The 15,553-nt window shown below is 40.0% G+C and overlaps 1 protein-coding gene across 6 annotated transcripts in view; it reads right to left on the bottom strand.

The window, feature by feature from the left end:
- CTSO (cathepsin O) overlaps nucleotides 1-15,553 on the bottom strand; it is a 41,248-nt gene that overhangs the window by 9,834 nt on the left and 15,861 nt on the right. For 2 of the 6 annotated variants that reach the window (XR_008889580.1, XM_056562055.1), the window contains exons 6-7: nucleotides 11,663-11,826; nucleotides 9,790-9,882 (exon numbers count right to left, since the gene is read on the bottom strand). Coding sequence is in view for 4 of the 6 variants with exons in the window: in XM_056562055.1 (XP_056418030.1) it covers nucleotides 9,790-9,882; nucleotides 11,663-11,826 (257 nt within the window). In the remaining 2 variants the exon portion in view is untranslated. Of the gene's footprint in view, nucleotides 1-251; nucleotides 6,038-9,789; nucleotides 9,883-11,662; nucleotides 11,827-15,553 lie in introns of those variants that run through there. The other 4 variants (XR_008889582.1, XM_056562068.1, XM_056562046.1 and 1 more) reach the window with 3 other exon arrangements.

Raw genomic sequence — 15,553 nt, 5'->3', positions numbered from 1 at the left:
TATTAGCTTCTGAAGTTGAGTTATTGTTTTCTGTCTAACTGCTCTCTGATGACTCACATCCCGGGAGCTGTGCAGTTCCTATGGGGATATTCTCCCATCATGCACAGCTCCCGGGACGTGACATCATCATTGAGCAGTTAGACAGAAAACTTCAGATGCTAATAACTATTGGAAGGATTAAGATTTTTTAATAGAAGTAATTTACAAATCTGTTTAACTTTCCGGAGCCAGTTGATATATACATAAAAAAAGGGTTTTGCCTGGAATACCCCTTTAATTCATGGAAAGTTTGCAGAAATGACAATGACTAACTTATTATTACTTACTGTGTTGTACTGTTTTTGTTATCAAACGAAAACATTCAATGATCTAACAATTCTACAAAATGTAGAAAAAAAATAAAGATATACTGTATATATTTTAAAGAAGTGTAAATGAATAAAGTGTAAAATAATATATAACATAATCTAATGTTTTTGATCATTTCCCTATGTGGTTTGATCTTCTACCAGGCATGTATTAAGTTAAACATATGTACAAACTTTATTATATACAATATTGTTTATTTGATATATAAGATGAATTCTGTACAAAAAATTATACAGTAGAATCTCCCAATAGTGGACACTCACGGGGAATAAAAAAGTGTCTGGTATTAAGAGATGTCCCCTATTGGGAAAAAAGGCTAAAAAATCTTTCTAAATAACCAAATACTGTCCTGTACTTACTCCGGAGTGTAATTACCTATAAAACATTATTCTCCCCTTATCACCCCCCTGTATCATTGCATCCATCCTTTATAACCTGTGCCACCTTATTGCCTTGTGCCAAATTATCCCCCCTTACCCCGGTGCCACATCATTTTGATCCCCCTGTGTAATTTCATTCCCCCTTTATTACCCTCTATGTAAATTCATCACCCTTTCTGTATAAGGTGGCACAGGGGAATAAAGGGGGAATGAAATGGCACAGGGGTTGGAAAAGAGGGGGTGATGAATTTTCACAGAGGGTAATAAAGGGGGAATGAAATAGCACAGGGGAGGGGGGATCAAAAGATGGCACAGGGGAAATAAAGTGGCAGGGGGGAATCAGGGTAGGAGGGGGATGAAAGATGTGGCTGGTGGACGTACAGAAGCAGGAGACTACTGTTTAAACAGCGGTCTTCTGCTTCTGTGCTGGGACTTCTGCAGAGGAGTACAGTGGTGGCCTGAGCCCCTTGGGAGCCTGGGACCCTTACTGGGGTATTGGCTTTACCCCCTGTGTACAAGGTAGGGCCAGCACATAAGCCTGGTTGTCCCCTATTGAGAGTGTTTTGTCCTCTATTGGGAGTGATTTGTCCCCCATTGTCCCGTTTTGGGTCTGTCTGCATACGCTATTGGGAGTGTCCCCTATTCGGAGGGTGCAAACACATTCAGTCTGATGGAACTCTGCCGGGGAATTAAAAACTGTCCACTATTAGAAGGTGTCTCCTATTGGGAGGTGTCCGCTAAGGAAGATTTTACTGTATAATGCATTTTTGAAAACAAAATACTCCACTGTAAATATAAAATCACCCAAATATACAATGTATTACAGTGTAATATCCTTTACAATAAAAACAATCCATAAACTGTATTTTACCTGTGTGAAACTACAAAAAGTTGTGCAAATATTTTTTGGACTGTTACATTTAAATTTGAGTTGTACCTCAATGTATGTTCAAAACATACAGATTATAAATTGGGAAAGTAGAATAGTAGTAGATATCAGATTGAGAGGATTTGTAAGGAATACATGTCATTTTCATACAGCACTTCTTCCTTAGCACCCTAGTTGCTGCTGAAGCATAGTTGGGGAGGGAGTTGTTACTGATCACTTCTGAGGAGGCCCAGGAATTACTATGATGACTAGTAAGACCCCTGTAGAAAACCTTAAAGGGGTTATCCAGCGGGAGGGGTATTGTATTTATTTTTTAAAAATATTTGGTGACTTAAAAATCTATAAAAAAAACCTTTACTTACATCCAGTGTTCTAGCAGTGCCTCCGGTGTCCTGCTCCAGTCTCGGCTGCACTCTTTTCCGGTCCGGAATTTGTGATGCCCAAAGTGTCACACTGCCCTAGAGCCAATAACTGGCCAGGGCAATGTCCCGCCTCTCCAGTAATTGGCTGAGTGTGACAATCTGGGCCCTGACATTACTCATGGCCCAGGCATCATGATTTCTGGAACCGAAGAGGATCACCTTTGGAGACCTGTGTGGGACACCGGTGGCAGCGACGTCACGAGGGGGTGTGCCGACCCCCGCAGCGCGAAAACAGCATTCGGAACATTTAGTTCCACGCTGGCCAGTGAAGTACCCCTTTAAGAATTATGAAGGCCACTGTGCTCTTGGGAACTTTCACTACGGCATAATTTTTTGTATCCTTCTTCAAATCTGTGCTTCCAAACAATCCTGTCTCTGAGCTCTACAGGCAGTTCTTTTCTCTTGTTGCTTGGTTTTTGCTTTATTATGCATTGTCAGCTGTGAGACCTGATATAGACAGGGCTGTGTCTTTCCAAATCCTGTCCAGTCACCTGAATTTAACAAATGCAAGTGTCATAGCAAAGGGTCTGAATACTTGCTCAGGGTAAATACTGAATACTTGTTCATGTAAAATTTTAGTTTTCATATTCAATAAATTAGCAAACATTTAGAAAATTCTATTTTAAAAATCTTATTATGGGATATTGAGTGCAGAATAATGGGGAAAAGGCCGCAACATAACACAATTTGAAAATGAAAATAGAATAGAAATTAAAGGGTCTGATAACTTTCTGAAAGCACTGTATGTATTAAGTATTTTACATTCAAAAATTACAATAACACTGTAGTTAAGCAAATAAAAAATTACATACAATATAATCTGTTAACAGGCAAGAATTTTAGTGAAGTTTATATTAATTTTCCAATTTACTATCTCTGTTTTAAAATCAATGTTTTCTGAAATTTTCTGGCCACTAGGCCTAAACTATCCTGATTACAGTAAAATATGACACCAATATAAAGATAACAGAGGTACCCACTATAACTGTAGCTCACAGATCAGCCTCCCCTCCCTGTAAAATTAACCTGAAAAAGGTCTCAGATCATGTCCAGACGTCTTTCCTACTTATATGAATGAGACATCTTTAGCCTATTGCCTATGCTCAAGGGGTCTTTTGTAAAGCATCTATCTAAATGATGTTACAAAAAGTTCAGGCTAGATTGCTGCCCCATAATAATTTATAAGAAATGAAAACAAAATGACAATAAGAAAATAAAAACATATTACAAACATAGAACATGTATTAATACCTGGCTCTAATGAGTAAAAAACATCCTATGTGAGTCCCTTTAAGGCATTTGCAGTGCAAAGCTAAACACATCTTTGGATATACATACACACAAACATAAACAGTCTTCAAATTTGAACAAACATTAACATTACAAATCATTTACAAGAACATTTGACAATCATGATATGTTTAGTGAAAATCCCTTTGTTGCATTGAGGCATGCTGTAAATATTTGGAAGTTTAATGAACACATACAATAGCTAAATATAGTAAGCTAGTGACTGGCCTGAATAGAGTTTCTGTAAGCCAACCATTATACACTGCTCAAAAAAATAAATAAAGGGAACACTTAATCAACATAATGTAACTCCAAGTCAATCACACTTCTGTGAAATCACACTGTCCACTCAGGAAGCAACACTGATTGACAATCAATTTCACATGCTGTTGTGCAAATGGAACAGACAACAGATGAAAATTATAGGCAATAAGCAAGACACTCCCAATAAAGGAGTGGCTCTGCAGGTGATGACCACAGACCACTTCTGAATTCCTATGCTTCCTGGCTGATGTTTTGGTCACTTTTGAATGCTGGTGGTGCTTTCACTCTAGTGGTAGCATGAGACGGAGTCTACAACCCACATAAGTGGCTCAGGTAGTGCAGCTCATCCAGGATGGCACATCAATGCGAGCTATGGCAAGAAGGTTTGCTGTGTCTGTCAGCATAGTGTCCAGAGCATGGAGGCGCTACCAGGAGAAAGGCCAGTACATCAGGAGACGTGGAGGAGGCCGTAGGAGGGCAACAACTCAGCAGCTGGACCGCTACCTCCACCTTTGTGCAAGGCAGAGCAGAAGGAGAAATGCCAGAGCCCTGTAAAATGACCTCTAGCAGGGCACAAATGTGCATGTGTCCACTCAAACGGTCAGAATCAGACTCCATGAGGGTGGTATGAGGGCCCGACATCCAGAGGAGGGGGTTGTGCTTACAGCCCAACACTGTGCAAGATGTTTAGCATTTGCCAGAGAACACAAAGATTGGCAAATTCGACACTGGCACCCTGTGCTCTTCACAGATTAAAGCAGGTTCACACTGAGCACATGTGACAGACATGACAGAGTCTGGAGACGCCGTGGAGAACATTCTGTTGCCGGCAACATCCTCCAGCATGACTGGTTTGGCGGTGGGTCAGTAATGGTGAGGGGTGGCATTTCTTTGGGGGGCCGCACATCCCTCCAGGTGCTTTCCAGAGGAAGCCTGACTGCCATTAGGTATCAAGATGAGATCCTCAGACCCCTTGTGAGACCATATACTGGTGCGGTTGGCCCTGGGTTCCTCCAAATGCAAGACAATGCTAGACCTCATGTGGCTGGAGTGTGTCAGCTGTTCCTGCAAAAGGAAGGCATTGATGCTATGGACTGGCCCACCCGTTCCCCAGACCTAAATCAGATTGAGCACATCTGGGACATCATGTCTTGCTCCATCCACCAATGCCATGTTGCACCACAGACTGTCCACCACCTCATCAGGAGGAGGAGGCCACACACACTACTGAGCCTCATTTTGACTTGTTTTAAGGACATTACAGAAAAGTTGGATCAGCCTGTAGTGTGGTTTTCCACTTAGATTTTGAGTGTGACTCCATATCCAGACCTGGGTTGATAAATTAGATTCTCATTGATAATTTTTGTCTGATTTTGTTGTCAGCAAATTCAACTATGTAATGATGAAAGTATTTCATACAATTAGTTCATTCATTTAGATCTAGGATGTGTTATCTTAGCGTTCCCTTTATTTTTTTTGAGCAGTGTATAACATATGGTACTAGAGTTATATTAGGCTGTTTTCAGTCCATTAATGGTATTTTATTTCCAATAACCCCTATGCAATATACAGTATAACAAGCAAAAGGGCCTGGGTTTATAATGCTGTCATAAACTCATAAAGAGTACCTGTCACCAAACAAAACTTTTCATATATTGTTTATGTAACTATAAGACACTTTGCTATTTACTTGCTGTTAAAATTCTCAACCTTTATATGTTTTTAATGTAATTAAAAAAACAGCCACTAGGTGGCTCTGTTCTGTTCCCTGTGCAAGTCAAACAGTGAGTTTGGTCTCGTCCCCGCCTGGCAGGAGACCAAATTCAGGAAGTGCATGCAGGGCGTGGCGAGGCATCGCTCTCATAGGGTTCAGTGACATAGCGCCTGCTGGGGAACGCCCACTTTCTCCTGCTGGGAGCTCATACAATGTGAGCAAGGGGAAAGGTATACACAGCTTTTTAAAGCTCACAAAAAAATTTTAAGGGCAGGAAAGGTGTTAGAAAAAGTTAAGGAAAATAATCTGATTTAGTGTAGAAAATATGGTTTGATGACAGGTACTATTTATATGTAAATGCTTCCCTTTTCCTTCAATGTGCAAAAATAAACAGAACTGTTCAAATTTCCCAGCATGCAGTGTTTTCATTCCACAGCTCAGTGAAATAGTTCCTCAGTATAAGGTCATTGGTTGCTATAAACCTATGTAAAAGGTTTCAGATTCCTTAAGGCGCTAAATGTGGACATCTGATGATTTACAAAGTTCAGCTTATGTCCTTCTAAATTGATTTTACTCTTTCAATTGCAATTGTCAGGATGTCCTATATGATATAGACCAATTGAGGTAGTGTTTTTTTTTATCGTATTCATGTTTTTTTCTGGTATTTCGACAAGTCACAATACTGGGAAAGTCACAAAGTCTGCTATTCCTACAAATAGATAAATGAGAGAAACATGTAAGTACTTACAATCAATATTAAAAATTAAATAAAGCCAAATGACAGTTAGTTAGACAGAATTTATCATTCTTTAGACAGTTTTTTGTGTCTAAAAAAGGGGCAAAAAAGGAGCAGACAGGGTTTTTTGCCCCTTTTTGTTTACACATTTCTTCTGATTTTGAGTTGCAATCCACTGATTTTGGCAATAGACATGATATGGAAGGGATTTATCATTGCACCTTTTTGTAAAAAGGAACAAATAAAGTCGCAAAGCCACTGAAAAGTCTCTAAAACTACACCAGCCCAGACATGGTGTAGCTTTTTGGTGTATGTGAAGAAAGAAATTTCAGAAAATGTGACCTGCACTAAATTTATCAAATGCTCTTTGTCAAATGTGTTCCTACACATTACCAGCACACAAAAAAAAGGTGTAAAAAAAATGCTTCACTTACACTACAATGATAAATGTGGGCCTTTGTGCAGGTCACATTTTCTGAAAATTTACTCTTCACATAAAGCTAAGCTAAGTCTGGGCTGGTGCAATTTTAAACTTTTCAGTGGCTTTGCACCTTTTTTGCACCTTTAAAACCCTTCCACATCATGTGTATTGCCAGTGGATTGAAACTCAAAATCAGCACAAATGTGTAAACAAAAAGGTGCAAAAAAAGGCACAAATAAACCCTGCTTGCGCCTTTTTTGCACCTTTTCTAGACACAAAAAACTGTCTAAAGACAAGGATAAATATCAAAATCTGTCTATTTGTTGCTGATTTTCTCAATGATTTTAATGAAAAAAATCTAAATTTCCAAAAATATATGCAGTTGTAGTATATTATGAGGCAGAAATGTTGCAAAATTACAGCAACATCTGCAAATGCAGATCTGAGATAAAGTTGTTGTTTTTTATTTATTTTTATTTTTTAACATTAACATATTGTGCTTCCAAAATCACAGCAGTAATACATTTTATATATATATATATATATATATATATATATATATATATATATATATATATAACCTTCATAATCTGGAAAACTTGTGAATATGACAATTAACAACACAAATGCTGATTTTCTGCTGAAGGAAATTTGCAACATTTTGTTCCCATCTGGCCTAACCCCTGATATGCACTTAAAGGGACTCTATCAAGTTTATAGTGCCCTATCTGAGGAGAGCAAGTGAGAGAGAAGCTGATTACAACCATTTATTACTTACATCATTTGAAGAGCGCGGGGAAGTATCATAGCCTTACCCATTACGCATGAGCACATTGTAGTCCTCAATATTTGTGAATTTCGTCTGCCTACTGGTGGCTGATGAATAGCTTTCTGCTTATACTATGTATAGACAGTCATAACATAGTAACTGGGTAACATGGTTCATAAGGTTGAAAACAGACAAGCGTCCATCAAGTTCAACCTATAACCCTAATGAGTCCCTACTGAGTCATCAATTAGTGGAGGAAGCATCTTGACTCTGTGCCCCTTGTCCTAGAATCCTGACCATTTTACTATATAATGTCTCCATTAATAGTTATTGGGCCATCTATATAGTTATTTAGTTCGGCTGTCGTGGCCTTCTCTAGGCATTTGGGGCTGAGATAACAGACCTGCTAGTACAGGATGCCAGAGCCAGGCTCTTCTAGCCGAGTGCCGGCTGAATAGATTCATTCAATACAAACAGATTGGAACAATTGCTTAAAAGGGGTACTCCGCCCTTGACATCTTATCCCCTATCCAAAGGATAGGGGATAAAATGTCAGATCGCCAGGGTCCCGCTGCTGGGGACCCCCAGGATCTCCGCTGTGGCACCCCGCTATCATTACTGCACAGAGCACACTCACTCTGTGTGTAATGACCGTCGATACAGGGGCCGGAGCATCGGTTGTTCCTAGGGGGACAAAAAAATAGGAAAAAAGCTTTTAGTTATAATTTTTTTAATTCCCCATACTAAGTATTCTAATCACTCTAGTCTTTTAATTTTTCAAATAAAAAAAATCTCAACAAAAAAGAATATTTAAAAAATGTACAGTTTTTAATGTACATTTTAATGGCTTTATCCTGGTTAATCTGGCACTCCAATAGACAATGCATGGAACACATGCCAACACACCTCTCCAAACAGCAGGGAAATCCAGGGCCCCTTTCTGCAGATCGTGGGGGCCCCTGACGATCAGACACTATATGTTATGGGTCTTAGGAGGTTAGGAGAAAAAAAACATGTGGAAATTTGCTACGTGGGGAAACGGAAATTTTTCTAGTTGTTTCCATTAAGGATATCATTAACATTAAAACAGGTAGTGTCCTATACAAATAAAAAATGTTTCTGCATTATAGCTTTCTGCTCTTCTCTATCTGATTACAGAATAAGTAAAAGCTATGAGATGGGGTGTCCTTTACCATGGATTGGTTGCTAGGATACACTCAGGATTGGGGTGTCATGGATTGGTTGCTAGGATAAACTCAGGATCAGGGTGTTATTCACCATGGATTGGTTGCTAGGATACACTCAGGATTGGGGTGTCATTCACCATGGATTGATTGCTAGGATACACTCAGGATTGGGGTGTCATTCACCAAGGATTGGTTGCTTTGATAAACTCAGGATCGGGGTGTCATTCACCATGGATTGGTTGCTAGGATACACTCAGGATTGGGGTGTCATGGATTGGTTGCTCGGATAAACTCAGGATCGGGGTGTCATTCACCATGGATTGGTTACTAGGATACACCCAGGATTAGGGTGTCCTTTACCATGGATTGGTTGCTAGGATACACTCAGGATTGGGGTGTAATTTACCATGGGTTGGTTGCTAGGATAAACTCAGGATCGGGGTGTCATTCACCATGGATTGGTTGCTAGGATACACTCAGGATTGAGGTGTCCTTTACCATGGATTGGTTACTAGGATACACCCAGGATTATGGTGTCATTTACCATGGATGTGTTGCTAGGATACAGTCAGGATTGGGGTGTCCTTTACCATGGATTGGTTGCTAGGATACACTCAGGATTGGGGTGTAATTTACCATGGATTGGTTGCTAGGATAAACTCAGGTTCGGGGTGTCATTCACCATGGATTGGTTACTAGGATCCACTCAGGATTGGGGTGTCCTTTACCACGGATTGGTTGCTAGGATATGTCCGGGATTGAGGTATCATTTACCATGGATTGGTTGCTAGGATAAACTCAGGATCGGGGTGTCATTCACCATGGATTGGTTGCTAGGATAAACACAGGATCGGGGTGTCATTCACCATGGATTGGTTGCTAAAATACACTCAGGATCATCTCTGCAGAGAATACGTCTATTATATAATAACGTTATTAAAGCACATCTGTCACTTAATAAAAGCAACCTATATGTACAGGTGCACTATGGTGCTGGCTCAAGTACTAGCACAGAATGTCTAGGTATTTTTCTAAACTTTAATAAATACCAACGTCTTGTGCTTCAGTATTTTGAGAGCCAAGTACTGTCCCCCTTCCAAGTGTTATGACTTCCTCTGTATTAGATAGTACAGCACAGTTACCATCACACTGGAGGAGAAGGCAGGTATTGTACAAGACTGATCCCATGAGCAAAAAGCTGCACATTGTTATTTTATTGTCATTTTTCACTAGAATTTGATCAAGCACCAAGTACACCTGGACATGTTCTGGAGAAATTAGGAAAAAAAAAAAACAGACCCTTTTTTCTAATCCTTGACAGCTTTTTTTTTTTTAATAGGTAACTCACCACATAAATTCTGTCCCATTTTAACATGCACGTATCCATCTACACCCCAAGACGTTCCCCAAGAATTCTTCACTATCCAGTAAGGGATGTCCCCTGTAAACAAAATAAAAACAAAATAATAAACAAAAAGCAAAATAAAAACCTTTAAAGCACTCTACTCAAAATGCAACTATTCTGTCCAATGTATAATGGTGGTCATGACAAACAGATTTATGGCAGCAAAGGATGATAGGGAAGATACAAGAAAAGGTTATTTCATAGGAGCTTGTATTTTGACAATTACACCATTCTTTGGCACTAAGTAAAATAGACAATGGTAGTTCTAGATTTATTCATTTTAAGTGCAGAATCCCTTTACTGCAGACATACAATACATGCTTTACAGGTGTGAAAGTACAGCGGTCAGTTCCTGTTCTCTATTATATATACAGTCCTGTATGTGAGATGGTAAAATCTGCCTGACACCACAACTGCAGTCATTACAAAGCTGCAATAGTACTGCCATTAACCTATGAAACCCTCCTCTACCCAAGTATTAAGGTGGCTATGCACCTTCAATCGTCGTTGGTCAGTTTGTTCAGCCAACATTTATCACTTTTGATCTTCCCATACACACAAACGTTGGACTCGGCTGAACAATCATGTATTCTCTGTGAAAAGAGGAGGGGTAAGCTGCTTGGAGACAGCTTTGGTAGGGCAAAAAGGGTCAGCAGTTGATGGAGGCAACATCACTTGTCTGGGAGAATCAAGAAAACCCATAAACTTTAGACGGTCAGTCAGTGTGGACACCTTAAAGGGGTACTGTCCAGAGCAGGAGCAAATCCCCATAGCAAACATATGTTGCTCTGAACAGTTCCTAAAATGAACAGAGGTGTCAGCAGAGAGCACTGTGGTCTTGACAGAAAAGAAATGCCCCCTGTCAGGCCCAGGCCTGAGTATTAAATCATACATGTGTTTTACTATTGCATCTGTGCATAAACTAAGACCTGGGGGGTGAGGGGTCATTCAGACGGTGTATCGTTTGTTTTTGTGTATTGCAGTCAATTGGGGCCTGTCTGCTGTTTTCCTCTTTTGAAGTCAGGAGTTTTCTTTGAAGTGGCAGGATGTAAGGGGTCTCTGGTCCCATATATGAGATAAGAGATGCCACCCCCCCCCCCCCCACACCCCATCGGAGGGACCAGAGGGGAGGGGGGAATGGAGTCCCTCCAAAAAGGAGATATATAATATGTAACAATGCTAGAGTCAGTTGCTAGGATCTGTGCCCCAAGCTGACAAGACCATCCTAGGAACAGCTGGAGACTCTCTCTCATGGACTACTATACTATTACGCTGTAAGAACTCCATTTTTACTTTTCTGAACTTGATTGCTAAACTCTTATATATATTCTTATACCTGTATGTCATTTGTTAATTTTTATGCATAGCACTGTGATACCTTTTATCAGATTAAATGTTTAATTAACCAGCTCTGGTCTTTGATCTCTAAATATATGAGCTCACCTTTCTGAAGGCAGCTCGGGTGAAACATGTTTATCTAAGGGTTAATTTGGTGACTTGCTGGGACTAATAGTGGATACCCAGAGGTCTGGCGGCTTTAACCCTTGCACCATCACACTCTCTCTAGCGTCTTGGCTGGACCGATCGGGTGTGATCTTGACACCCCCCCCAAAAAAAAAAAAAAAAATTATTATACAGCAGCTAATAAGTACTGGAAGGAATTTTTAACAGAAGTAATTTACAAATCTGTTTAACTTTCTGGCACCAGTTGATTAAAAAAAAAAAAAAGTTTTCCACCCCTTTAAAATGTATGTGGACCTTTACCCAGGTTTATTTTTAAGAAAGTGACAGCAAAGCTGATGTGTGTCCATCTTACCTGATTTATCAAAACCAACCACCAGGACAGCATGATTGGAATGTCCACTGGAACAATGATGCTGAATTATACCTCCCAGATAATCCTGCCAGCTCACTGCATCAACTATGACTGCCAATGGGCCAACTCTTATCAGCAGGTCCATCATTTCCTCTTCACAGTTACTAAGGGAAAATATATCAGTGAAAAACAGAAAGCTAATATGTATATTTTGTAAAGCATAACAAACATCTACTGTATTGTACAAAAATACTTCTATTAAAGGGGTACTCCGCCCCTAGACATCTTATCCCCTATCCTTTGGATAGGGGATAAGATGTCAGATCACGGGGGTCCCGCTGCTGGGGACCCCCGGGATCTAGGCTGCAGCGGATAGGGGATAAGATGTCTAGGCGCGGAGTACCCCTTTAAGACAAGGCAGTGTTCTTCAGATTTTGGCTCTACCAAACTACAATTGTGCTATCATGACATCCTGGTTATTGTGGTGCTGCAATTGTTGGCCAGCCATAGATAAAAAATCACTCATCTTATATATCAGTTTAACAGGCAAAGGCATTGGATGAAAGATGGCATGATAGACTCTACCAGGACCAAAAGGCCAAGCAACTATAAAAGGGGTGCCCAATGAATAAAGGGGTTGTCAGGCAGAATAAAGCATTTTTTGGACAGGGATTTGCGTAAAAATAAAAACAATAGGGGCAGATGAGTAAAAGTTTTTGTTAGTTTTTTTTAAATAGCTTTTGGCCTTGCCTCAGCCTAAACACACACACTTTATTTTGTTGGACAATCCCTTTAAATATTACATAGAAAAATGTTTTATTAGAATAGCATGAGATGCTCCGGTCTAGATACTGCTGTTAAATGGTGTTCTTGGTGTTCTTCTGATCCCATTTTGAGTCCCAATGTCGGCCCAACATAAAAATGGGTGGGGAAGAGATTCTTGTCAAACAAAAATCATCTATGCACTAGAAGCAGCTTCTTCTCACCAGTACTGGAAGCACTAGGTGGACATTAAAGGAAATCAGTAAAACAGCAGGGGGAGCCATAAAAAGTATGTAATAATAATACCTGTACACAGAAGAATTTTAAAAATTAGTTAAATAAAAAAAAATAGCAAATATTTATGATATATCATTACTTCATATATTTATAAATGTTTTAGATTAAAAAAAAAAAGTGCAGCCAAATATTAGCTGGGAGTCAAAAGGGAAACACCTACATGGCATTTTTATTTCAAAAATTTTTCACCCTTTAGTAGCATGGTGGTTTTTTTTTTCCAAGAAATTATGCAGTTCTTCCTTCAATAGACCTCTATAGGTTGATTACCCCCACCACCAATTTTTCATCACATGAGTTGAAATGTGGAAAAAGCCACATAAGAACACTATGATATTTTGGGGGGGAACGACTGCATCGTGGAGGAGAAAAAAGTGGCGGGCAGTTTTTTAGTGGCATTTTTCAGGCCAAGAAAACACCAAAAAAAACATGTGTCTGTTTTGTCTAGCCTTAAATGGGCACTGTCAAATCCCAAAACTTGCTGTTACTGATGAAAATTAAAGACCTTTTGTAATATGGTTGTTTAAAAAATTTTGAATTTTTAATAACAAAACGGCTCCTAAAAATCCCACCACTAGGGGTCCTATACATACTGGGACACAAACTAGTCCTGCAGCAGCATGAGCCTGTCCATGAGTCATAGACAAGGGATGAGTCATGGACAAGGGTGCATGAGCAGACACACCAACACTGTGATCTAATGAAAAGAGGTATTTTTATAATAAATTCTGGCTTAGCTGTGAGGGGATGGGCCAGGCCATCCATCTTCGGCCATCTATGCTCAAGGGACCGTCCGGTGGGGAGGGTTAGTCGTTCCGGGCTGTCCATCTTCACCGGGAGGCCCTCTTCTCTGCTCCGGGTCGGCCCTGTACTAGCTGCATTGATGCCACCGCGCAGGGATGTAAATGCGCAGGGAGGTCACGGACATCTGCTGCGCACGGATGTCCCTGCGCGTCATCGTCAACGCAACTTCACTAGTCCGTGGCCGGCCCAGAGCAGAGAAGAGGGCCTCCCGGTGAAGATGGACAGCCCGGAACGACTAACCCTCCCCACCGGACGGTCCCTGCAGCATAGATGGCCGAAGATTGACGGCCCGGACCAGCTCACCCTTCCTTCCCACCGAGAAAGCAACAACTAGGGGGGTGAGTAGAAAACAAAAGGGGGATCTGGATGATGACAAAGGGTTTGACAGGGGGTGATGATGAAGGGGTGGGATGATGACGAGGGGGATGATGACGAGTGGGATGATGACGAGGGGGATGATGATGAGGGGGATAATGACAGGGTGATGATGACAGGGTGATGATGACAGGGTGATGATGACAGGGTGATAATGACAGGGTGATGATGACGGGAGTGTTAATGACGGGGGTCTGGATGATGACATGGGGGATAATGTATTTCCCACCCTAGGGTTATAGTCACGTTTTTTTCCTAGGTTTTTGGGGTGAAATTAGGGCATCGGCTTATATTCGGAACGGCTAATACTCAAGTATTTATGGTAGGTGATAGAGACATAAAAATTAGATGTACATGGTCAGGATTAGGTACTGAGTAACATATTATTATTATTATTATTTCTTTTTTTTTTTTTGGGGGGGGGGGGGGTTCTGACAGGTACCCTTTAAAGAAGGGGTTGATTATTCATATTATGGGTTAGTTTAGCAGGAGGCAGACCTCCATCAGCATGAGGAGTCAGAGCCAGACTGTAACCAGTGCCTAAACCCCTCCCGCACGTAGGTCTACCCTCTCCTGTACTCCAGCTACACGTAGGGTTATCATTTTGTTTTTATTTATTTATTTTTTTATATAATTTGTTTATTTATTTATTAATTTACAAATAAACCAAAAATAAGACACCTCTAATAGGCTTGGCAACCTTCAGTCAGAATGCCCAATCAATAAATACACATTTTGACATGAACTTTCATTCCAACCCATTTCATATATATATTTTTTTTTTTTTTTATATATTTCTATTCTATTATTCTATTATTTTCATAATATTCGCATTGTCATTACATATTTGTTATACATTTTGACATGAACTTCTATTCCAACCCATTTGTATTTTATATATTTTTTTTATATATTTTTTATTTTGATTTTTAGTATACTATCCATATATTCTACATATATACTTCATAATTCAGTCCCAAATGTCTTCTTCACTGTATTTGATTACATTATATCGCATAACAGGCATTATTACATTCTTTATGTTTCAGTCACCATGTATATATATGTGTATATGTATGTATATGTATATATATATGTGTACATATTTGTCACCACCTTCCTATTCCAAACCGTCCATCATTTCTATTACATCTATTATTATTTTCATTTTTATTATCAATTCATTATGTTATATATATATATATATATATATATATATACACTCTAATTTTCCACCACTGTTTACATGTATTGAGAGAAAATTTTGATCCTGAACTTTTCTGGTCCACTTCTGCTTTTCTGTTCCAGTCCACATTTTCTGTACAGCACCAATTTGAACAATCATATAATAAGATATATTACCCCATCAAGCATCTTAGCCGCATATACAATACCATATCGAATGCGCTCCACAAGCCAGTGGGAAAACCGCCAATCATTACGTCATCACTAACTACCAACTTCAGCAACGGACGTGCACCATCTGACCTGCATCATCTGACCTCTCCCTCCCCAGGCCTGCCATGACCGTACTGCCGCTAGCCGGACAACGAGGGTGAGCAGCTCGTGCAGTGCACACCTACAAACTGCAATTAACACTGCTTTCCTACAGCAACAAGGAGCGGCACATAGCACCGATACCATATAGCATCAGCC

The sequence above is a fragment of the Hyla sarda genome, chromosome 1 (genome assembly GCF_029499605.1).
Source record: "Hyla sarda isolate aHylSar1 chromosome 1, aHylSar1.hap1, whole genome shotgun sequence".
In the NCBI taxonomy this organism is placed as follows: domain Eukaryota; kingdom Metazoa; phylum Chordata; class Amphibia; order Anura; family Hylidae; genus Hyla; species Hyla sarda.
The sequence above is the reverse complement of the archived record's forward strand: the minus strand, read 5'-3'. Positions and strand labels throughout refer to the sequence as shown.